General features: G+C 35.5%; 1 protein-coding gene across 6 annotated transcripts in view; it reads right to left on the bottom strand.

Moving 5' to 3' along the window:
• Nucleotides 1–26,407, bottom strand: part of LOC127067493 (discoidin domain-containing receptor 2) — a 145,525-nt gene that overhangs the window by 23,518 nt on the left and 95,600 nt on the right. For all 6 annotated transcript variants that reach the window (XM_051002477.1, XM_051002478.1, XM_051002476.1 and 3 more), the window contains 11 exons: nucleotides 23,188–23,335; nucleotides 22,795–22,974; nucleotides 18,647–18,786; nucleotides 18,154–18,361; nucleotides 17,595–17,750; nucleotides 14,797–14,972; nucleotides 8,635–8,755; nucleotides 7,342–7,499; nucleotides 6,275–6,588; nucleotides 3,757–3,948; nucleotides 1,512–1,604 (listed from right to left, as the gene is read on the bottom strand). In XM_051002477.1, coding sequence (XP_050858434.1) covers nucleotides 1,512–1,604; nucleotides 3,757–3,948; nucleotides 6,275–6,588; nucleotides 7,342–7,499; nucleotides 8,635–8,755; nucleotides 14,797–14,972; nucleotides 17,595–17,750; nucleotides 18,154–18,361; nucleotides 18,647–18,786; nucleotides 22,795–22,974; nucleotides 23,188–23,335 — 1,886 coding nt within the window. The remainder of the gene's footprint in view (nucleotides 1–1,511; nucleotides 1,605–3,756; nucleotides 3,949–6,274; nucleotides 6,589–7,341; nucleotides 7,500–8,634; nucleotides 8,756–14,796; nucleotides 14,973–17,594; nucleotides 17,751–18,153; nucleotides 18,362–18,646; nucleotides 18,787–22,794; nucleotides 22,975–23,187; nucleotides 23,336–26,407) is intronic.

Genomic DNA, 26,407 nt, shown 5'->3' with positions numbered 1-26,407 from the left:
TACATGAGATTTCTTTTTTCTTTCTTTTCTCATTTATTTATTTTTTTTTTATTCCTTTTTTTTCATTCGAGTTTTAACTGCGAAATATAAAAAGGAGATCAAGAAAAATATGCATAGCAAACGTTCACGAAACTTATCTAAAGAGAACGGATTTCTCTTCAATTCTCTTTTTCCGATTTCGAGAACTCGATGAAACGAACTCTCGAGACAGCCTTTACATCGTTGTTCAAAGTTTCTTCTTCCTGATTTGCAACGTAAAATCCAGGTCGTTTATCGTCTCGCCTATTTATTTCGGAAGAAGAAAGATAGCAAAAGGGAGAAAAAGACAGATACGTAAAGAGGAAAAGAGAGAGAGAGAGGGGGGGGGGGGGGGGGGATTTAGTAGCTACTCCCATCACCCAGTCATTTTACTGTTCTATGTTTTTATTTCATACTCTCACGAAAGTAGTACATTCTCACTACAGTTCCATTCTCCCTCTACTTTCAGTCAGATTTACTCTCAACTTTTTTATACTCATGGAAAATATAAAAATCAGAACCAAGGATATTCCGTAGTCTGATCTTTGCTTTCCTCGTTTCTTCTCACTCATTGTCAGTATTTTAAAAAGTACATCCTTTATTGACACCTACTTTAAACATCTCGTAGTTTGAATTTAAAGTATCTCTATTCGTAGTAATATATTGCTCCTTTTCTTTTTTATCTCTCCCTGCTCTGTCTCTCTCTATCTCTCTCTCTCTCTCTCTCTTTATCTTTCTCTATCTTTCTCAATGTCATATTACCTAATTATTATTTATTCTAATGTAAATTAGATATTCGAGATGGAAAAAACAGAAGTAGGTATTCTCACTGCTCTTCATCTTTCTCTTCATAAAAATTAAACTACGTATGAACTGTGCGTGAAACGAAAAAAAAGTGATGAATCACGATAAGAAAAAAAAAAAGAAAGAAAAAAGAAGGGAAAAGAAAGGAAAGAGAAAGAAATCAACAACGAAGAAAATAATAATGCTCCAATGGCCGATAACAATTTGTCAACAAAATCGATAAATTTCTACGGAAAATTAATTCCTATAGATTAAAGAGTCTAATAAACCTTATTCCTCCTTATACTTTCGAGTTTAGGCTTGCGTCCTGAGTACGTTTTAATATCGTAGGTAAGTTTCTCCCGACGAAGACATTATGATCAAGGTTTATGATCAGAGTTAATAATTCGAACACGTGACGTCGGCCTGACGTCGCTAAACGCCCTTCTTGAATTTAATGACGTAGTGCCAGCTTGGCTAAGTCTTGATGCGACCTTAAGGACCGAAGGGTTGAAAATAGGAAGAGGGTCGAAGAAACGTAGAGCTAACTAATTTCCCTTGGCTTAAACGTTACCTTCGTTAGGCGATCTTCCATTTGATCGGGGTAGGTCATTTCGAGGATGGAATTAAAAGGCAAAGGAAAAGACAAATGAGGGGCGTGTTTGTAGGGCTTGTTCGAACGATCTCGCGAGAGTGTATGGTGTCGTTACCTTGTGGCTAGGTCCCGATGCACGAAGTCCATTTCCTCCAAGTACTTCATGCCAGATGCTATTTGTGTGGCCATGTAAACCAACGTGCCGAAACTGGAACACGAAGAACAAGCGGTTGGCGTCATTGAATTTGCCATGAGAAACTATGTATAAGGTTAAGTCGTTTGCATCGGTTATATTGCGGATATACGCTAACGATATACACAGACAGGCGTTGCTGGGCTATTGAATGAATAGAGAGAGAATGAGAGAGAGAGAGAGAGAGAGAGAGAGAGATAAATAGATAGATAGATAGATAGATAGATAGATAGATAGATCGTTGTCTTTCTCTTCTAGATTATTATGAACATTGTCTATGTTTTAGTACTACATGTACAACGTCGTAACATTCTAATGGTTAGATTAATTGTCTTTCTTATTACGTTGGAACAAAGTTTAGTAACAGTTAACGCTGAACTTGTCGGGTGTGAAACACCACCGGGATTAATATGATGTATCTCTTGACAGATGAAGAATGTCTTCTATCATGATACCATTTCGTTTACTTGAATTAACAAACGTTAAATTTAGAAGATGCGTTTTACGATTATATATTTTCAGGTTGATGATATTTTTTATAAAATTCTAATGGAGTGAAAAATTCTTTATTTTTGTCGTTGATGTAACAATCGTCACGTGTGTCAAATTCGTTGGATCGGAACGATGTAACATAGATACTATGTACTATGCAGTAGAAACAATCCGTAATACATTATACATGTTTAGGTAGATACGTACGGACATATGTCGAACGACATGAGAGAGAGTGAGAGAGAGAGAGAGAGAGAAACTTGTTCGGAAAATCCGTGAACGCACGAGTTCCGAAAAAAATGCCCCTGTTGTCTCGTCGACAACTGTCACGTGCACCAAACGATCCCTCTCTATCGTTCACCTCTCATTTTCAGCCGATTTCGCGTATCTTTCGAGTACTCTCTCGAATTCGACTCTCCCTCGTTGCACTTCACGCTCTTTCTACTTTTCATGTATTTTCCTCCTTCCCTCTTCTTTTTTCCTTTTTTTTTGGGAGGTGGGAGGGGGTTTGTTTTTGTTTTGGTTTTTTTTTGGTAGGTTTTTTTTTTTTTATTTCGTTCTATTTCCTCCTTTGTTCTATTACACTTCAAGCGAGATAATTGAAAATAATGTCGCTTTATCATAAAAGAGTTCGACGTCCCTATCCACTCCTATTGTGACGAAGTATCCTCGACCGATGTCACGAAATTTTCTGTCGATATTATTTCCGATCTCGTTTGTCGGAAAAACGTTTGTCCTCGTGGATTAGCGGTTTCTCTCTCTCTCTCTCTCTCTCTCTCTCTCTCTCTCTCTCTCTCACTCACTATCTGTACATGTTCTTTTTTTATTTATTCTTTTTCTTCTTTTTATTCTTGTATTCGGGCCAAAGGATAAAATAAAGAGGGGAATAATCTGTCTGCTTGTTATTTTTCAATATTGTTCGCGTCAATATACACTTCGCGAATTATAGTACGTGAGATGTGAGAATGAGAGTTAAGCTGATTTACAGAAAATATATAGGCTGCACCGAATGCAGCATTAAATTTTACTAAAACCATGTTGCTATATATAATAGCATCGTTTTAACAAAAAATATATATATATAATATTCGGACATATTTGAACAGGAAACTGATGCTAAATGTGAGCCAATTGATAAAAATCGTTTTAGTAAATCGACTAAAGTTATGAATGCGTCGCAACGATACAACGAAGAGAATATAGCATCTAATGATTTTCAATGCTATCGATGTACGGGAATCGGTGGGTACGGGCAAACACAATAACGACTTGTCCATTAAACGATGCTAATTGTTCGATAACGGGCGAACTCGCCATGGGTATATATTCCCGGGAAACTATTCCCAATTGCTGTGTGGAATCGAATGTCCCACCAACTTTTCTGAACCATAATTCAAAACCTTTTGCATCCATTAACGAGCTAGTTAAAGGTCATTACTAGTATTGAAACTGGTTATGTATTTATTATTTAGCATTTATCCTTTGTTATATAGTAGCACAAATGAAAAGAAACTTTTTGAAATTTTTATTACTGAAAAACGCTATTAAACATCATCTAATTAGGTTCTCTTTGTTCGTAATAATTTTTTATTTTGTCTTTGTGAATTTTTTTTTTTTTTATACCGATAGTTAATAAATTTATTCTTTTTAAAATATAATATATCCAGTATAGTACCTTAGTGTTTTGGCAGTGTGCACGGTCGAAGTTTCGGCTATGTGACTCTGGAGATACTGATTCAAATCCCCATACGCGCCATTTTCCAATACGATACACATGGGATCGTTCTCAAGACTGGCACCAAGTAGTCGGCCAACGTTCCGATCGTTGAGACGTGCCAGCCTCTTTGCCTCCTGTTGAAATTCTATCCTGTAAAATATACGGTTACATTCAAAAGTAATATCTTTATCGTGTCACTTTTCTTCGTATCAAGTTGTATCCACCTTGAATACACCATGAAAATTTATATCGAAAATTATTGGGAGTTTTTATCCGATAGATACAAGAATATCAAAGAGGATATTCCTGTCGTCAATTTTTATTGACGAGTGGAAAGAAAAAAATAAATAAATAACAAGACATATAATAAAGTGGAAGCTCGATTTCTCGTTTTTTTTTATAATAATATTTTTATAATAATTTTGAAAAAAAAGAAAATTGAGAATAAATATAGCCGCGACGAAATAAAACAATGATTCGACTAAATAATTTTAAATAGACACAAGCACGACGAGAGATAATTAAAAATTAATTAAAACGTCAATTTTTCAGTGGAGAAAAATTTTTTACGATGATTTTGGGGGAAAAAACGAATTAAACGTAGTCACGTCGAAATAAAAGGGTGATTCGGCTAAATAATATTGAACACGCACGCACGCGTGTACACGTTTTTGTTATGATTTAAAGATGATAAAAAATTAGTTAAAACGTTGATTTATTCTTCTTTTTTTTTTTTTTGCTGGTCAAAAATTTTTTACAAGGGTTATGAGAAAAAGAAAAAAGAAACAAAAAAAACGAGTTAAATGTACCTTCGTCGAAATGAGAGTTTGAATCGAATGAACGCGCGCGCAAATTTCTATTACTTTTATTTATATTTACTTATATTTAGAGATAATAAATGAATGTGATACGGAGGATCCTCTTTCTTAGGAAATACGAAGGAGGATCGAAGACGAGCTTAAGCTGCTTCGCGGTCACACGTGGAATATGTGGAATGGCGCCGAGTTATACTACGCATCCGTGCATAGGCACAATAATCGTGACGTTCTCATAGTTTATGACATACCGTTCAAACGTTCTACGCTCTCCGACGAAGCATCCATGAAATTCCATCTAGGCGCGTTGTTAATCAACGAAAATGCATAATTATCGTGCTAGCGAACCGAATCAAGCCGATCGTTCGAGCCGATCGATCGTTCCCGTACGAATGATTTCATTACCTTCGGACGAGTGGAAAAAGAGAGAAAAAGAAAGAGAAAGAAAAAGAGAGAGAGAGAGAGAGAGAGAGAGAGAGAGAGAGAGAATAGAAAAAGAGAGAAAAAATTGGAAGGGGTAATATATCGTCAAAAATGATTATGGAACATCGAGAGCGTTCGGAGTTAAAAGAATTTTATCCCAACCCCTGAAGCCCCTTTCCACCTCCCTATTTCTATTTTCCCTCTTTCTCTCGTTTCCTTTTTTCTTTTCTTTTTTTTATTTTTTTTTATTTCCCACAATCGTGCAGCCGAACGATGGAATATAATAAAGCCAATCGAATGCACGGTTCGTACTATGCGAAAATGTGTACGACGGCGACGGTCAGTCTTGATGGGTAGTCAGGCAGTTGAAAAAAGTGTATCAGACCTAGTCGGATTTATTGACACGATTGAACATTCATTTGCGTTTTTATCTTTGCATTCCTATTCTTTTCTCTTTTTTCTCTCTCTTTCTTTCTCCTTCTCTCTCCCTTTCTCTCTGTCTCTTTCTTTCTCTTTCCCTTTACTTTTCTCTCTCACTCTGTCTGTTTCTTTTTCCTTTCATCGAATCGCTCCCCGATGAAACTATGTCGTGCGAGAAAATAAAACGAACGAGCGAGCGAGCGAGCGAGCGAATGAACGAACGAACGAATGAACGAACGAACGTCGCGTACAGTCTAACCGTTCAACCCCTAACCATCCAACCCTATGCGAGCGCGTACCCTTGCTCTGTGAACGATAAAACGTTTCGTGGCTGATAAAAGCGAGCTTCGACATACGACTACTCGATTCCTGATCCTTTCTACATCGTCGATAACGCGCCGTTGATTTTTCCAACGAAATGTACTTTTCGGTTCGTTTCCGATCTGGCCATCGTCTATGGTTCTACTACTCAATGGGATTTCATGTCGATAATGAAATTTGTAAAAGATATTTAGAAGGTAGTAAAGATTCCAATATCTCATATCATATCATATATATATATATATATATATATATATATATATATATATACTAATTTTTTCATGATTAATTAGAGATATTAATTTTAACGATACGCGATACCGATTATTCTTTATTAGATTAAATCGACTGACCTATCTGTCAGGATTATTATCATCTATTTGAAACGGAATTTGATTCATTGACATTTCGAAGATAGAAGAATAGAAAGTCTCAAAAAAGGTGATAAGGTTAAAAAGAGAGTTCGTAGTAGATACTACATATATAGGTCGTCTCACCTAAGAGCGTTTGACGATCCTGGCTTCAAAGATTTAACGACGACTAGGTCGCTGTCGGTGTTCCTGAAGACGTCATCGTATCCGGGAAACCTGTCGACCTCGCAAAGATGTACGTCACCGAAGTATCCACATCCGAGATTCTCGACGATGTTGAGCTTCTCCCGTGGGAAGTCCAGGATGCACTCTGCCGTTTCATCCTCTTCCTCGGTAAGTGTGTCCTCAGCACTGTAACTCGTCAGGCTACTCGACGCTTTCGCACTCATAGCTGCCGGTGTGCTTGGTGTTGGGGATGGTGGTAAAGGTGGTAAAGGACTCTGCAATATCAATGAAAATAGGATCAGGAATCGAAACCAAAAACTACTCCAACAGGAAACAAACATAAATGCATCCGGATGAGCTAAATTCAATTATATCCTATAACTTTTGACGATGTTATCAAAGTAAATATTTCTTTTCTCTCTCTGTCTCTTTTTTTCCTTTTTTCTTTTTTTTCAATTTGGCTCGAATCGAAGTTTTGAAAAATGAAAAAAGTTATCTATCGAATCGTTATATTTGATCAACGATGGATATCGTAAGGATGAAAATCCGTAGCGTCTCGTAAACGCCACGAACTAAAATTAAATAATAAAATATCCCTGTCGCGCAAATCGTACCTAGTTCCAAAAACTTTTTTATTCAACTTCGATTCTTCGACCTAGGAAAAGGGTAAGAAAGTTCTTACAAGTATACATATATACGTACGTACGTACGTACGTACACACGCACACACACACATATATTCGTGAGAGTTTCATTCCTTTTCACGTTTTATGCGCGGCAAAAATAAAGGTAGTATGAAAGAGAAATTCTAACGGATCAAAAGAAGGAAAAACCTTGAAGATTAACGTCGTGAGAACGATCCTTACGCTCCGATATCACAAACTTCTCAAAGCATAGAGCACGAAGCTCCCTTCTGTATTCTAACGTGAGTACATACGGCTTTGCTTCTGAAGTGGTTGTATTAATGCACTTGAAAGAGTCCTAGATCGTGTCGATCGCGTGTCTAACCTGCGTTTTTTAAAGCTCACCTTACAGATCTCTGTACTGGCATAATACTTTTCCGGTGGGGGTGGTATAGGTGGAGGATTATTGGCTGGATATTCTTGAACCGTTGGGATTGGCCTGGCGAGCTGCTCGATCGGTGTATTCAGTAAGAGTGGAACGACTGGTTGCACCTCGGTAACACCTGAATAATAATTTTACGATAATGGTCGGACATTAAAATGATACACATTTATTCATGGCACGAGAATGGTTTTAAGAATTTGCGAACAAGCATCTACCGTCTAACTCCGAGTTGTTCATTAAGTATCGCGTTGAGAGAGTCGAACGCCGATCATGTTTCTTTTTCATATGATAAAATTTGTCAATGTTTTTAGACAAATATTCAAAAATTCTCTGTATACATATAGATAGAATATGTATAATATTTATATGATATTATACGGTATAGATAAATTTTTTTTCTTTTTCGTATTTATAGTAAATTTTATAGATACGCTTAGAATATGTACGATAAACTCACCCTTTATATCCAACTTTGGAATCTTTCCTTATACTTTAAATCGAAATCTATTTATCAAAAAACGAGGTTATATACAGGAAAATGGTTGAAGGAGATGAAATCACGAACAGTTTGGAAAGTAAATTTTCAAAGTTTCCAACTTACGAATTTTCTTCCTCGTATAACCCTATAAGAAATATATAAAAATGTTGTTTTCGAATAAGGTGAAGAGAGTGGAAGGGCCCAGTGTTGTGAAAGGGAAACGCCATTTCGCAGAGAACGAAATAGTTAGGAGGATGCTCGAAACTGTGTCATTCGAATACGGTGGTCCGGCAATCCACCACGGAATCTCCCTCGTTGAGTTTTGGGGATATAGCAGTACGAAACTATCGAATATCGCCGACGAAGCGAACCACGAGAGAGTCGATGTAGCGAGTAGAGAAAATCAAAAGCAGTTTTGAAGACTCTCTCTGTCTCTTTCTCTCTCTCTTTCTATTCCACGATAAAACGAGAAATTGTCTATACCACTTTTCCTCTTTTCGAAACGTTAGTATCTACCGTTTCGTTAGAAGATTTCGTAACAATTTCTTTTCCTAATGATTACGATAACGAGTCCAAGGAAAAAAAGTAAAACAACCAAATTTTATACGATACTAAAATAAATATCGATATTGCACTGATCAAAATTACGCGTTAGTATGCATTATATAGCGCTCTAAAAAAAAAGAAAAGAAAAAGAAAGGAAAAAAAGAAAAATTATGGTAAACCTTGAATAAGTGTATCGAAAAGTTTGGATAAAGTTAACTTGGACACTAACCTGTGTAATTGCCGATAGTCTCGTGAAGCTGTGTCGTCGTGTTGTAGGCAGAGGGATGGTATTGGGCCGGTAAAGGGGGGCAAATTGGTCCCTTGTCCTCGCTCTCTTCCTGTACTGAAACCTGCGGTCGAATATCAAGCGTTATCGTTAATGCATCTGACATTTATGCACACACATAGAGCATGTATAGTAGTATATCGGGACCTATGGTTAAAAGCGATACGCTCCTAGGAACTATTCCTCGTATTCGTATTCATACTCATACTCATGCTCGTACTCATATTCGTACTCATACTCGAAATGTTGCTCTCTCTCTCTCTCTCTCTTTCTCTCTCTCTCTCTCTCTCTCACTTTCTCTTTCTAATGCAGAATATTCATAGCCGATGAAATGGAAACAGAGAGACGATGCGAGGACCAACTCACACGGCGTTATATCGGTCCATGGATATTCTACATCCAACGACGCTCGTTCCTCTAACTCTACGGGTTCGAAGCTGCGCTATCGATTCATCTCCGGATTAAATTCATCACGACAAAGAGACGAGAGGAGAGGGAAAGGGAGAGAGAGAGAGAGAGAGAGAGAGCAATATTTCGTGATATTGACTAGAGTGTGATTATTTATCGATATTCGTTTCAATAATCGATGTATATATATGTATGTATGAATATATATATATATATATATATATATATATATATATATATATTGTTCAAGATTACCTTTTGATACACACTATATCTCTGCCTCTGTCTTTCTTTCGAAATGATTTCATCAAAGTGTCGATTAAATGTTTTCTGGCTAGATCAAATCACTTTGTGGTTTTCCCTCGCAACGTCAAGTTTGTTTATCTATATATCTATCTATCTTTCTCTCTCTCTCTCTCTCTTTCTTTCTTTCTTTCTCCTTTTTTATGTTTTATTTCAAGATGTGAATATCATGGATTTATGCAAGCAAATATAAGTAGGTACGTGTTACAAAGCGTGATATCGTTGTTACACGCTATTCCACGTCGGAATAATAATTGAAATAAAGCTTAAATAAAATTTTATGAAAAATTAAGTAACGCGATTCGCGATTATACGATATTTCGTAATATCAAAAAGATAATAAAATTTTATTGTCAATTTCTGAACGATTTTAACGGCGAGTTAAAATGAATCCACGCGAACAATTATAGAGAAAAAAATATATATATATATATATCAATTAAATTGGATAAAGATGATGCACGAATACAAATTAATTTCTATTTATTTCGTTAATACGGGAATCAATTTATAGAGAGATATTTGTCACGAGAGTATCTGTGACTACTTAACGCCAAAATCATCTGACCGATTAGCGTTTGGATTAAGTGTTTGAGCTGTCTGATCAGTACGATTATCGTTCACTAAAATCGTCTGAAAAACTAGGATGTGATATCGCATATTCAAGCTTCTCATTTCGATATGACCGATTAACGACAAATCGATGTGATATCGATTGCTAATAAGTTTGAATCTCTGAGCGAACTGTTACAGTCAATATTTTCCTAACGACTTTGTCAACCACCCTTTCCCTTCTACCCCACTTCATTAAGGCAAAGCTGCAATGATTTTTAACTTTTATTTCGATGTATAGAAAATACATGGATTATTCGTTTGCATAATATTTTTTTTGTAGTTTCTTTTTCCTTTTCTCTCTCTCTTTTTTTATGCAAACGTCGTTAGGAATACACGTGTTCAGCACTAGGTTACGATCTAATTTCTGTATAAATATAATTCTTTTTTCTTTTTGCTTGTTTACGCTTTTTTTTCTTTTCTCTCTTTTTTTTTTCGACTGCTTGTTACAGTCTCGCATATCAGAATAAGAGACAAAATATGTTTTATGAAACAAACGTATATACCTGCATGTGTACAGATTCACGAGCCATATATGAGACAGTAATTTTTAAAACAGAATTGTCGTATGTTCATTGATACATATTGATGCTAAAAGAATACCCTCGAAAACAGAATACAAATTATAATTTTACAGTAAATCGATATATGTATGAATAAAAATGGAACATTCATCGTCAGATTACATGTAACAATTAGATGGAATAAATGTTCCTCTATATTTGTATGTTCTGTTTGTCGTTTTCTGAATTGAAGTAAAGAGTTGACCTTTTCCTAGTTTTCATGAATGCATCGAACAAAATTGATACAATATATGTACCTACATATAATGGTCGTAAAATCTCTCAACGTAAGATTTATCCGTTCATTCGGTTCACTCGTTCATGTCGTTTCGTACAAATCCATCCGCGCGTATTTATTGGGTCAATCGACGAGGAAGAACCGGTAGAGAGATAGATAGATAGAGAGAGAGAGAGAGAGAGAGAAAGAGAGATACGGAAAGAGAGAGAGAGAGAGAGAGAGAGAGAGAGAGAGTGAGTTTGTGCTTGTATGTTCATGTGAGTTCATCCGAAAGAAAGGGAGAGAAAGAGAGAGATGAATACTACAGCTGCGTGTCATGTATTCGAACGTAAAACTCTCCGCTAATCTCCGCTATTCCCTACTCCAGCTCTCTTCACTGGCCCATTTATAATAAAAACGTTTCCATTTGTGGCTGATGTAGGTCGCGTCGCGTTATATCGCGTGTCACCCGACAAACGGTTTTATTTCGAGCGTATATATGTATCTTTCGAAAAGCGAAACAACAAATATAAAAAAAAAAAAAAGGAAAAGGGAAAGAGAGAAAAAAAGAAATAAAGAAAACAAAAACGAGAGAAAATAGAGAAAAGAAGAGAATCGAAAAAATATATATATACATATAGTATATATATATTTTATATATATATATTGTATATGTATATATTGTGTATATATATATATATATATATATATATATATATATATATATATAAAATAAGCGCTTGGAGTTTTTCCCTGAGAGCAGAAACGAATTATATCGATGTACAAAAGGATACAAACAACACGCAATATTACTTTGCAGGAATATCGGTAACCGATGATCGGGTCTCTTCGTTTCGCGCTTATAATGAATAAACGACCCGATAAAGCGAGATTCCTGCTGCTTCCACGGGCGTATTAATTTAAACTCGTTTTTTTCTCTTTTCTTTTTTTCTTTTTTTTTCTTTTTTTTTTTTAGAAATCCTGGGACCTTTATTACCGCGTGAACGAAATAAAAAGAAAATTAAAAAGGAAAAAAGAAAGCAGAAAAAATTTTTTGAAAAAAGAAAGAAGTTAATAAAATAAAAAGAAAAAGCAAAAAGAAAAATTCCAAAGAGACACAAAGGAAAACGAAATCGCAGTATCAATGGAAGAAATTGACACATAAAAGGGTTGATAAAATTTTTCTTTTTTTTTTTCTCTTTTTCGTTTTACTCCATTTATCACCTCTCCATATTTATTCCTGCGATATACTTTGCGATTCGAAGAAAGACTTTACTATTGCATTCAATCATGTAGATTATACTCGAAAGTATTATCAATTAGGAAGGTTCGTTATGTTGATGTTAAACATTAAGGTTGTTTTTAAACGCGAACGAATCTAAAACAAAAGGCGAACAAAATCGGATAATAAAGATTCTTATCCCATGTCATTCCTTTCCTTCGTTCTCTTTGTCTTTCGACGAAACGTGCCCGAGCTCGAGAAATAGGAAAAAAAAAGTAGGGAAAAGAAAATCGAGAGACAAGCACCCAAAAAAAAAAAAAAAATAAAAAAAGAAGGGACTTCGGAAATTAGCTGTTTTATTACAACGAATGATCCCTAAGGGATAGGACGATGACGAGGTACGACTAATTAGTTCCCTCGTATCTCTCGAGAGACTTGTTATTCTCATTCTTTTTTTTCCTTTTCTTTTCTTTCTTTCTTGTTTCTTCCTTTTGGAATTTTTTTTTCTTTTTCGCGAGTCTTCCTCGAGTCTGCTATTGACTGATATTCGATACTATTAATAGAATCTTTGGAGAACACAAGACGTATCTCTTTTTTAATTATCCACCAACAGTGATTTCTTTTTTTGCAGTGATTGAAACTTTTATTAATAAATTTTTCGTATTAGTTTAATACTCTTAAAAAAGATGGCATTAATAAATAAGACGAATTATTATTGAATAATCATTACTACGTATTTCTTCATAGATTCTCGAATATATTATATATCTCGATATGTATTAAAAATTTCGTGTTAACGTTTAAAGTTTTCTACCTTTTAAAACGTTCAAATGATATTCGCAAGGTAATATCCATTGATATTGATATGGTGCTTTAAAGTTAGGCCTTAGGCGAGGACCGTCAGGAGCAGTGTTGCCGAAGGGTAGAAGAGTCTAGGGGTTGTTAATTTCCGTTTTAGGAGGAGCGTCGAAGGAATCAGCCTGGTGAGATGCCACGGCACACCGTTAAGATAAGATAACCACTTAGCCATTGGGATTCTATGTGAGTCTCTCTCTCTTTCTCTCTCTCTCTCTCTTTTCCTCCCTATCTTTCTGTTTCTCTTCCTTGCTCGAACGTTTTCATTTTTCTCTCTCTTTCTCTCTCTCTCTCTTTCTTCGTTCGAACGTCTCACCCAGCGTCGATTTTTCTTTTTTTCTTTTTATACTCCTGTACTGTACTATATGCTCACACTCGCACAAGAGCGACTCTTGTTGGTCCCTTATGTACTTATCTACACGTCCCTCTTTCCCCGTTAAGGCTATCTAAAAGTCCTGTACTGACTTCCTGACCTCTTATGGCCGATCATTCTACCTTGATGGCTCGATCAACGCTTTAACTCGACAACAACGATCGAAGAATATTTCTTAAACACGGGCATATCTTATTTTATCGTTTACCAAGAGAAAATTAAAACGAAACGTATATAATAAACGAATATATCGATATTATTCTATTGCAAGTAGTATCAATGAATAAATTTATCTATTCATGTATGTTAAAATCAAATTATTATAAGTAAGAATTATTCTGAGATTAAGAATTATTCTTAATCGTGTATCTATGCGCGCATTAATTGACACTTATTAATTTTTATTTGTTAACATAAATAAAAAGTAATACTCGAGTCCAAACGAAATTCATATAAACTTTTTTTTAAACCCGCTATACTTAGGTAAAAGAGACACATGTACGAATATCAACGTAAAGAGTAAAGAGAACTGAAATGGAAATGGACATGTCTTTAATAATTCTCCCTCGTTGAGTGAGTTCGAGTTAGAACAAAATTTACGACATGGATATGCGGTGGTTTGAAGTTTGCCGTAGAAGTAATAGAGAAAGTATTACATGGACTATCCGTGCATGTTCAAAGATTTAATTCGAGCTCTTGACGTTTTATGTTTCTACGAAAGATAAGGATAGTGAAGCGGAAAAAAGAAAAGGAATAGATAGATAGATAAAGATAGAGATAGATAGAGAGAGAGAGAGAGAGAGAGAGAGAGAGAGAGAGAGAGAGGCTCATCTTTCTTTTTTTCTCTTTCTTTATTGCTAACTAACTTAAATTAATTAAATGTACGACAATGTAGAAACAAAGTTGGAACGTAGCCCTATATGGGTTTTTTCTTTTTTTTTGTTGTTTTTTTAGAATAAAACACGTTCGTGTTTTTTTCTATTATTTTTTTTTCTTTCTTTTTTTAGATAGCTTTTATCGAGAGAGAGAGATAGAGAGAGAGAGAGAGAGAGAGAGAGAGAAAGAGAAAGAGATAGTTTCATTCATTTACCCTTTGCAAGATCGAAACGATATCGGTCCGGTAGCGAACTTTAGTTTACCGTTTGTTCATTGTAAGATATTGGAACGTGATAACGGCCGTTCGGGAAAAGTATTTCCAGAGTAATATTCCCAGTCGACATTCTCTATTTGTGCGGACTTCCTCTCTGGACAAACTTTCCGCGAGTTGCTATTCTCGATTCCCATAGACACAAACGTAAACGCATTTATGCGGGACAAAGTTATCAAAAGTTGATATTCACTTTTGTAAATATCTCGCAATAAGATAAGATGATAAACATGAAAAGAAAAAAAAGAACAAGGATAAAAAAGAGAGAAAGCAAGAGAGAGAGAGAGAGAGAGAGAAAGAATAAAGCAAGAATAGCTTTTTCAGGAATCGTCTTCATCGAAATGAATCATTATTCGTAGTAATATTATTGCATATAATAAATAGATTATGTGAAAATTAGTTTACCTTGAGATCGGCTTGTTGATCGTAAAATGTTGACGGTGCAAGAGCAGCTTTGAGTCTACGATTCCGATAGAATATAAACATGATGGCCGCCAGTAGCATTATGATCACCGTTGTTAAGATTCCAATGACCAAACCGACAAACTGTTTTGTCTCAGGCTCTTGTTTCTTATCTGGAACTGAAGGAAGTTCTATGTATTGTAAGAGGTAAATAGAGTAATAATCGATACTTAGATAAACTTCGTTAAAACAATGATCACATCTTTCGCACAGACTCTAGTATTATATAACAGAATCCAATTACATACAAACTTTGTTCTTCATTATTTCAGTATAATATAATAGTTTCTCGTTTAAATATATTTTATTTGTAATATTACAATCATTTTTCTATAAGTTCCAATAAGTCCCATCTTATTTATTACATCAGATATCGAGTGACCATAGAGATAGTAAGTAACGTTGTAATTTCAATCTCATAGAAAATTTATCGATTTAAGTCGATGGTAAATTTAATGTACAGGTAGAGATATATATTTTGAAAATAATTCGATTAGATCGATAATATTCATTTGGATTATTGTTAGATAGTTCAATACGTGTATCGTATACGTATATCATTTATCACGTTTATATTAAGGCACATAAATTTCTGAACGAATATATCTATCGTATACCTACGTACTTATAAAGCCGTCACATCACACAAAGTGGTCACCTAACGCATAAGGCCACGCGTCCTATTACGCTAGGAAGCATCGTTACAGGCAGACCCGCATAATGTACGATCGGGCGATAATGATGATTGTGCTGGACGCGAAGCTCACAACCTATACTCCGCTTGAGCGGCACCTTGTCGATCGATCGATCTGATTACAAAATGTTCGGCCTATCCCATGTACCGTCTATCCAACTGATTTCATCAGGAGCATAGTATAACGCTAGTCTCTCTCTCTCTCTCTCTCTCTCTCTCTCTCTCTCTCTCTCTCTCTCCCTCTATCAAACATATTTCATGTCGTACCTTTATTGAATTTTTTTTCCCTCGCTAATAAAAAGCCGACTCAGGTTTTACACGAACTTTTCTTGCGATCAGTTTAAACACGCAGATAAACGATTATTATTAGAAATTTATTCGAGATATTTAACGTCTAATTAAGAACAAAAAAGTAAATAAATAAAGAAAGAAAGAAAAAAATAAAGAAAAATAAGAATGATCGATGGACTTTTATACGTGGGTACTTGATGAATGAATAAATTGAAGATTTATTAAATTCATTTTTACGTAAAAAAGGAAGAAAAAAAAAAGAAAAAATGGGAAAATCCAATGGTTATAACGAAATTGAAATTCAACTTAAATGCATACCTTTTCGCCTTGCCAAGTCGATGGAAGAAAAAAAAAAAAAAGAAAAAGAAAAAGAAAAAGAAATGAGCCCGAGCGCGTCAGCATTTTCGAGAAAGGAGAACTTTCGCGATTGGTAACTTCATTTCCCTTTAAGTTATTACTACTCGGAGGTAGGTGAAACGAAGCCTCTTTTGAAGCTTTTGCAGTGCGTCGTTTGTTAACGTACAGCGCGAAACGTACGCCTCGGCTCGGCTCGAGAAAAGCGTGTCGTTACTTTTCTCCTTTTCTAGCTTACCTCTTTCTCTATTTTCTCTTTCTCTCGCTCACTCTTTCGCTCTCTTTTCCTTTCTCTCGTTTACCCCTTTCCTTTCCTCGTACTTTTCCGCTTTTTACTCGCGTATTATTACATGGATGAATACTTTTACTCTGGGTGCAAATATGGAGCAACGTGTAATGAAACATTAGGCATGTCGTATTTAAAATGAAAGAATAGAAAGAGAAGGCATAGAAAAAAAAGGTCCACTTTGATTTTTCATTCTATTCTTTCTCTCTCTCTTTTTTCTACATACATATATACATACATACATACATACATACATACATACATACACACACATATATATATATGTATGTTTGTATGTTTCTCTTCATCTCTCTATGTCTCTCTCTCTATTTTTCATAATGTTAAAATAAGAAAAATTCTTACTTATTAATTTCATTTTAGATTTCTTCTCTTTATCTCCATTGCGAAAGTCTAAAGACGAGAAATTGATAAAGAAGGATAGGAAAATGATATAGATTTTCTCTTTTAAACAACTCGATGGAAGATATTAATGGGAAACTTTGATCTTCCTTTCCTTATCCTTTTAAAAGTTCGGAGGACACCGATACTAACAACTGAAGAGACTGTCAAGGAATAAAGTCGAGGAAGAAATTAATCGTTTTAATTGGCTTCATTCCTTGCCGTTAGTCCTGCCTTGGAAAAAAAAAGAAAACTAGCCGAGTGATTTTCAAGTGCGTTTTTGTTTCTTCTTTTTTTTTCGTTTACTTTGTTTTCCCTTTTTCTTTCCTTTGTTTTTTTATGTAACCTGTAAATGATTTCTCTTGTAAACGTGACAATTGATAATCCCTTAGCAACTCGAATGAAATCTTTGGTATTTATTTACTTAATTGATTGAGAGTAGAAAATAATTATTCGATTCGACATTAGAAATTCATTTTCCCAACGTGATTGTTTTTTGCATTAATTTGAAGATTGCTTTAAAGTCGTCATATTTTTTGTTTTTACTGAGAATCTGCTTAAGCACTATGCTGTTTCTTATATTCTTTATCACGTACTTTGAACTCCCTATACATGTAATCATCAAGCTAAAGTTAGTATTTGCTTGTTGTTAAACGTCGGGAAAAAGCATAAGAGTTTTTCTAAGTGAAACAATGCTTGATACCGGAAAAAACTCACAGGCGTTATCGTTGTTTTCCTCCTTATTAAAAGTGGCCTTCACTTCGTCCCTTTGCAACGGACCCTCGTTATTCTGATAGGGGCTGCCAGTCGCCAGTACAATGGAACTTTTGTTCTTGGCTTCCTCGTCGTCAGTGTTGTTCCATTCCGAAAGAACTGCACATATCAAGGAATTACAATTAATGCTATTTGGTGAAACGATTAAATGTTTCTAATATTCTAAAATCTAATACTATATTTTATAAATATTATCAGCGATGTTCATAAGTAAGAATAGAAGTAATTTATAAGTAAGAATAGAAATAAAAATAAAAGTACTTCATAAGTAAGAATAGAAGTAAGAACGTAGTAAGTAGTAAAGAATAGAAATATTCATAAATTTGGATTGATGAATGAATAAATTCGATTAACGGATTATTATCGATTTAATATCAAATCTTATTCAATTATTCGATTAATTGATTAATTGATATTATCAATTATATTTTCAATATATATTTGTATTTTCAAACAGAATTTCGATATTTGTGTGTTTCGAATCTGATAGATGTTATCTTACCTGATTCGAAGATTACCTCGCTGAGCATGATCCACCGTGCCGCGAAATATAGTTGAAGTTTGAGAAAGCGAGCGGCACGCGAGTGAAGCTTTATAGTAACCTCGCGGGCTTGCTCCAACACCAGGTCTGGTATGTAAGAGAAATGGACAGGTTCCCCGTTAAACTGGTTTCCACCGACGCCGAGATAAACCTTCGCGTAGGAGAATACCTACGGAGGTTTCAAGCGTGAAATGCCAGCCAGTGTGAGAAGACAAAGAAGACTTTGTTTGGCTTGACAAGTTAAAGCAACGTCTTCGTTTAGAGTCTGAAACTCTATCTCGACTCATCTCACCGAAGAGAAGAGAAATAATACAACACTAAATTCTTCCTCCTTCTTTTTTTTTCTCTTTTTTTATCGTTTTCTTTTTTTTTTTTTTTTATTTATTTCTCCTTCCCTTTGACAAGAACGAAAAACAAATGTCATTAAGATCAGTATAGAAACCGACACGATTACCTGCACGTCCTTGGTGAAATAATTGTTCATGTGAAGATGTATGGCAGTGAAGTTTCTTGAGTAATCGAACTCGAACGTTATCTCGACGGGTTTGCCCAACATATTTGGCGTGTCATTCTTCCATCCGACCCATTCATATCCTGAAATAAAAAAAAAAAAAAAGGAAAAATATAAAAATATAGATAAAATGAAAGAATGGAAAAGTCATAACGAAAGTTTATTAATAGAATTAATAGATAAAATTAATCTCTTGAATATAAATTTAACGATATCATACGGGGACAGTATGGTTGATTAATTCTGGATTTTTAGGACAAGGTACGTTCGAATAAATGTACAAGTTCATGTAATTCGTTTAGAATAGTTAAAAAATAAAAATAAAAGAGAAGAAATAGAAAGCAGTTTTTTGAACGAAATAGGACGAAGCTGTCAATCTAGCGCTCAATAAAGTTAGTTTAAAAAAAAAAAGGAGAAAAAAGAAAAAAAGAAAGAGAGAGAGAGAGAGGAAAAAAGTAAATTTATCGAATCGCTCACTCCCCATTTCCCTTCCAGTACCGATCCGTCCCAGTGTAGCGTCCCCTTGAAAAGTATTATATCCGATAATTTTATCGGTGCACGTACCGACGAAAAATGAAACGTCTCGCGTGATCGTAGCGAAGTGACGGCTCCTACGTGACGCGAATTTGATCGCAAATGGATAACCGCATTTTCATTATATTGTTGATTTAATTATGAAACTACGTTCTCCCTGTATGGCAGGCCGATGGGAGTTTTCATCTCGATTGAAGATTTAGCGGTAGGTATCGAGTGACGCGTATAAAAATTTCTCTCTCTCTCTCTCTCTCTTACGTTTTTTTTACACATACACACGTACGTACATATATATACGCGTACGTGCATACGTATCTCCGCACGTATGAACGCATTCACTCGTCGAAGAGCTTTCATTTAAAACGTTTACTTTTTAAATTTAACAGGTATATAAAATCGAATTGGTTTTAATAATAACTATCCTCGAGATATTCATTACGTATTTTTCGATCGATATATAGATATATGATTGTGTAGGAGTTATTACAAATTTATAACTAATTTATTCCGCGGCATAATGCACTTTTATACTAATTAAATGGACGTATCATAGGATTGGATTGATCGTAATAAATCGTGCCTGGAAAATAACGTTCTAAATTAAAATCGCGTCGAGATTGAGTAGACGAGATTCGTTCGTCCCGTTTTTTCTAATTTTGCGTATTTTTATCGCGGTGAGTCCTCTCACGTGACATCCGGTAAATACGCTTTGTTGGAAAACAACGGAACGTTGAATGCAAGAGTTTTCGAGGCACGAACCAACCGCAAAAGCAGTTATTGCACTGCTTTCCCCCCCATTAGATTCCTTCTACGAGTGCGTGCGCATTGGGAGAACACGTTTCTTGTCCTAGAGGAATACGTGGATTGAAAATGGGCTGCAACAACCATAAACTCTACGCGAAAAGATAAAAGCAATCTTTTTCTTCTTTTAACCAATCATTATCCCATTATTTTCATGGAGACGTATATTATTTTATCCGTATATACATTTAACAAGCTTTTAATTATATTTATTGATTTTTATGAACTGCAGATATTATATTTACTTTATAAACGCATAATGCATTTTTGATTTAATTAACATTCATGTCTCATGTTTTACTGCAATAAGCTAAGACTTAATTAAGAAGTATTAATTTTTTAATTTCACAAAAAAGAAAAAGCAGAGTCCTCTTTCGGAGGTAATTCTCGCTTAATTCGCTTGCAAAATGTTTACCTTATCGGTGTTAATATTTCCATTATCAGGTAGTGCCCGCACGGTGCACCGGGCTAATGAGTTTAATTAATAATGAGCTTAATATACTGCAAATGATACAAGACAAAATGAAGCTTTTAATTTACGAGCTAGAACGACGAAAGCAATATCTTGCCTTTGTTAACTTTCGAATTTATCGTAATAATAAAATGTATAGTTTAAAATAAATCTCCTTTCTTTTTCTTTTCTTTTTTTTTGATTTTAGTCTTCCGTCATTTATTATATTTATTATTATTATAAGTTACAAGAATTTCAATCGTGTAGCCGTTTACATGGTGTATGTATCAGGATCATAGACTATTCGGATCTTTCTTCGACAACGACTCATCCTTTAGTTCCTTCTACCCTTCGTTGGTATATTCTCAAAGTCCTTGGTTCTTCTCTTGTGTGTTATATCGCTTTGACTTATCCGTCTTTCATATAAACCCCCATAGAGTCTACTACTACTACTATTACCAGTATTACCACTACCACTATGGCAACCATCCTTAATATTGTCCCACGAGTAAATAGTTTCCAGTTTCCTGTGTCGTCGTTGCCTTCGTTCGCTATCTACCATCAATTCTAAAGCTTCACGAGGGTCGTAAGATAAGCAACAATGTCTAGGTGTCTAGCGTTTACTGCACGATGATTCTCTTTCCTTTTAACGTTTATATTTTTCCAACTAGAACTTTAGTAAAATTCATAGATCTGAGAAGTTAATGTTATCCATTTCAAATACTCGAGTATTCTTATTGAATTATGCGAAGAAAATAACGGAGGAGTGAAACGAAGAGAAAACTCTTCTTTTTCTTTTCTTCGTCGTTGTTGTTTTTCTTTTCTTCTTTCGAATTTCAATAAAATCGAAAGAATCTTATCCGTAAGAGTCCGGTTCTCATCGAGTCGGTGCTTTTGATTTCGTGAGATTTGAACGTGGCATTGCCATGGGCTTAAAAGTTTAGGAAGGAGTGAGAAAAGTGAAGGAGATGCAGACACGATGCGAGACGTTGGCCGTTGCGAGATGTCCCTTGGCGTAAATGGAAAGACACAAATGTATCCAGAAAGCGGATAAACAGGCAATGCGGCTTGCAGACTAGCTGGTGCTTCAATATAAATGTAAATTGGAACAGATTCGAGTGCGCCCGCGGAACACGTTTCGGATTCGAGGGTCCAAGCTTTTCCTTCCTTCCTTCCTTCCTTCCTTCCTTCCTTTCTCGTCGCATCGAAAGACTATCCTTACTATAGAATATTTCTCTTCCGTTCTAAACTCTCAAACGCACCTGTTATCGACCGCCTTGCTCCGTCGCGCCGCATGAAATTTTCCTCGCTCTGTGCGCTTACTCGCACCCTAACTTCGACATTTCTGCGATAGGATATTAACGAAATATGCGAAACTTCGTAAATAATTCGCTTGTTTTTATTGTATACTTCCTACCATCATCTCTTTCTAAAGGTATAATTAAAACGGCGGGAAGGGATCTCTACGATGAAAAATATTATCCAAAAGGGTGTTGCTATGTAATTTAAAACAAAAAGAGAATAAGAGGGGAAAGAGGAAAAAACTTTTCGTACCCTGTTTCACCGGTTTTGAATAAACTAGAAACGATCGGGAATAGTATATTTACCTTATCACGAACGTAATTTACGCAGAAGTAAAAGTAATAAATTTACAAAGATCAGATATAGATAAGGGATGATTCGGAATTGGATGAAACGAAGGAAATTCTGGGATTCACATAAAGGATTATTAGGTTAAAAATGATAATGATGGATTACCATACTCGGTATAATCTCCTATTATCCGCATTGTACTAGTAATAGTAGTAGTAGTAGTAGTAGTAGTGGTAGTGGTAGTGGAAGTAATAGTAATAAAAACTTTTACCTAACTTCGATAAGAGTTTTAACAATGAATTTAAGAATGTCGAATAAGTTTATTATTTCTATAACATTTATGAATATCAAATAGTTATATAAAATTGACTTAAGCTATTTAAATTCAGTCGTCTCGACACTGCTAATAACGTCGAGAATATACACTGCTAGACCATGGATGTAGACGACATGATAAAATCAGTGTCTCATAAAAGCAGTAGGTATATTCAAACATTCTCTTTCGCTCGGCTCATCTTGTAGACTCAAAGTAAGCTTGCGAGAGATCAGTTAGGAGGTGAATGAATGAGTAAGCGAGACAGAGAGAGACAGAGAGAGAAAGAGAGAGAGAAACGGTATCTCCTGAATCATACTAAGACGTCTCTGTAGTGTTAATCTGGACACGATCTAACGGCAACCGTAATCTTATCTAGCACGAAGGCATTGGCGTTACCTTTCCCGTTCCCACTGATGTCCAATCTGAAGTTGTCAGGACCTTTCTGGCCGTCGACAAGTTGACCAAGTCCCCCGGAGAGGTAACCTCCTTCCTCGCTGCCGTCGTATGTTCTGTCGGAAAGGTCAACCTCCGAACCCCTCTTTATTCCTTGGGGCATGGAATACGAGACCAGACCCTCTAAAAAAAGCAAAGAAGGAAAAGTAATGCGTATTAGTGTCGACCTTTTATGTCACGTACAATGTACTTGAACAATTATCGACTCCTTTAAAGTCCCTTTTATGTCGGATTAAGAAATTTTCTTTTTTCATTTAACACAATAGGGGATTTATTTAAGATGAAATATTATTTATCGTGGCGGTTTAGAACGTGGCTCACATAAATATCACTTACCGATCCATGGGCAACCATAAAGCTCCACGCGCATGCACACCATGCGCATATGAGAGGTATAGGGTATGAAACGGATTTTCGTCGCTACGATGGCGGGATCGAAGATTTGTTCTTTTTCGGTGTATGGATTGTTGTTACCCGCCAGGAGCTATAAAAATATAAAAATCGATTATCGATATACTTTATATTCCTATTTTATTGAGCGAAAAGAATGAAGAAGAAAAAGAGAAGAAAGATGGAGGAAATAAAAGAGACGAAAGTACAAAGTCTTATAGCAAAGTCATATTTCCTTTTTGCTCTCTGATATTATCCAGAGCAACTAGTGCTACTAACAAAAATTTTCTAAACTCGAAAAATTCATCGTAAATTTGTTATACTAATCGCATTGGATAATCAACCGTGAGTGCGGTCTCAACGGAACAACATCAGTAACGATACAACAAAGTTACGAATGGTAGGTACTACGTTTAAGGTGGTATTGGACTAATGTTAGACTGGTGCGCATGCGCGCTCTCTCTCTCTCTCTCTCTCTCTCTCTCTCTCTCTCTTTCTCGCAGCTTGTTCGATGGAGCGTGTTTACAACGTTAAGAACGAATCTCTCGGGTTTCGAGTACCATTTTCCAAATCCGATTAGTGAGGAGAGAGAAAGATAGAAGAGAGAAGAGAGGAAGATAGAAGAGAGAAAGAGAGACAGACAGACAGAGAGAGAGAGAGAGAGAGAGAGAAAGAGAGAAAGAGGACTATGGGGTAAAGGGAGTGAACAGTGGCCCGTAAGAGAAACTTCTCTAAATGTAAATGCAAGTGCGTTAAATTTTCCAGGAAGCAGTCTGCCCACTCTTGTACTCCTTCCGCATTCGCATCTCAAACCGAATTCGGCGATCGGATGGCGGATAATCCGAACACGTTTGTTTCCTGAACACAGAGGATACATACAAAGTTAAACACACACACACACACATATACGCACACGTAGTGCAAAAGGTTAGGACAAAAGTCGATGAATATTCCCAAAATTTTCGAGTTATTGTCGATATGGATAACAATAACGAGCCCCGAGTCGGTTTTCAGATTTTATGAAATTTTTGGGGAACATATAGCGCGTTGACTATTGAACATTTCTAATCCGGCAGCGCGCGGCGTATTGAATTTTCTTTTTTTTTTTTTTTATTTTTTTTAATTCTTTTTCGTCGGTCAGCGATATCGAAGAGGATTGGAAAAATATAAAACAAAACAAAAAATAGAAAATCAATTAGATCTCGGGAAAGATGACCAATGGGCTTTTCTAACCGGACGTGCTTAAAATTTAATATATTTATTTCGAAGAGCTTCGCGAATTTCTTTCGTAGTAAAAAATTTAATAATCCACTTTGAAATATGTAAACTTTCCTTATTGCTTTTTTTTTCCTTCCTCAGCGATATCAGAGTAAATAAGAAAATTTACTGTTTTTCCACCGACCGGGCGCTTTTCTTAAACCAAGTTCTTAAAATTTAATAAACGGTGGTGCGAAGTCCATCAGACTTTTGATGATGTATTATACGTATGATACCACGTGAAAATTTCAAAGTATTGAGATATTTTCGAAGGAAAGAAAGAAAAAAGTATATACATGCGTATACATATACATGCTCGTAGAGGATATCTTCTTAAACTCTCTGTTTATTTATCGCTACCCTAGACAGCATAATTTCTTTTTTTCGTCTCTTCTTTTCTTTTTTCTTCTTTTTGCCGAGAAGGGCCAGAAAGAGAGGATCAATTAAATCCCATGAAATTTTGTCCCCCTCCTGTAAATAATATCTAACGATCCTGAAGGACGTAAACTCCGTGGTACGTTTAAATCACGAGAGATTATTTTTAATAACCTATTCTGTCACGTTAATCGTCCGCAAAGGAAAAAAGAGAAAAAGAAGAGCAAAAAAATAAAAAAGGAAAAAGAAAGACGAAAAAAGAAGTTAGAAGAGAATACATTTTACGAGCGTAAAAATAAAGTGTCCGATGAGATGACATTATTTTTTTCTATATATACATATATCTATACTTTTTTTTTTAGTTTTCTACTTCGATAAAAGATGATATACTTAAATATACTTTACCACGTCGACTGTTTAATGTTCAGAAAGCCTAAAGTCGCGTCTAGACGTATCGTGTTTGAAAATAAAATTCTGAAATTAAAAAAGCTATCAATTATTTTATATGGCAAATTTTTATCTCGACTACAGTGCCATGAGAATCAAGAGGAAATGGAAATGACCTGTCGTTCTAAGTTTTTTTTAACGATCGATCGATCGGTCGATCCTGGTTTTCTCATACTCTCTCTCTCTCTCTCTCTTTCTCCCTATCTCTCTATCTCTCTCTCTCTTTTTCTGGCTCTCGCGATGTCTGACGATATATTAAATGGATTCGTGCCGTTTCCATGAGACTCGACGTTCGCCGTTTTTCTCGTTTACGAGGCGAGAAAGAGTGAGCGCTCAGCGGCAATTTATCGGTTCACGGATGCGTATCGTGCTTGGCTATCGATGACGATGCACTAACCGTGTTCTCGAGATATTCTAGAAATATACATATATGTAAGACCGTGCCATGTACACGAAGGAAGGATTATTCGAGGATAAAAATCATTTTAGAACTTGACTTTTTCGTTTCTGTGTTTCGCATGGGTAGTCTTTTAAAATTGTTTTTTTTATTACAAACACGTCCAAAGTATTATTAATAATAAAAATTATAGAGCAACCTAATTCTTAGTTCGATCGATATATTCCCATCGAGTATTTGAACAAAAAAAAAAAGAAAAGAAAAGAAAAAGAAGAAAAAGGAAATCGAAGCAATCCTGATATTTATTCGGTATCGTAATAATAAATGAAAAATAAATAGTACGTAATGTGAATTGGAGAATTATAATTTGTTCTATATTTATAATAAATTTATTTTTTAGGGTAGGGATAAAAATGTTTAATTAATGATTTTACAAATATTAGGAAAGGTTACGGACACGTTTATATCGGTATCGAGCTGGCACGAAACGAGGCAAGCCACGGATGTATTATTACAAGTGCGAGTGGCAAATGTGACCGCGAGTATGACTATCCTGCGGTGCAATGTGTTGGAATACGAAACCAGCCTGGAATATACGCGATAGGAATAATTAATATAGTCATAAACAAGGCTCGCCTTCGGTTTTGCTCGTCGAGCATGCTCCGATATCGTTCTGCCTAGACATAAAAT

This window comes from Vespula vulgaris, chromosome 11 (genome assembly GCF_905475345.1).
Source record: "Vespula vulgaris chromosome 11, iyVesVulg1.1, whole genome shotgun sequence".
NCBI lineage: Eukaryota > Metazoa > Arthropoda > Insecta > Hymenoptera > Vespidae > Vespula > Vespula vulgaris.
This window is presented reverse-complemented; position numbering and strand designations above follow the sequence as displayed.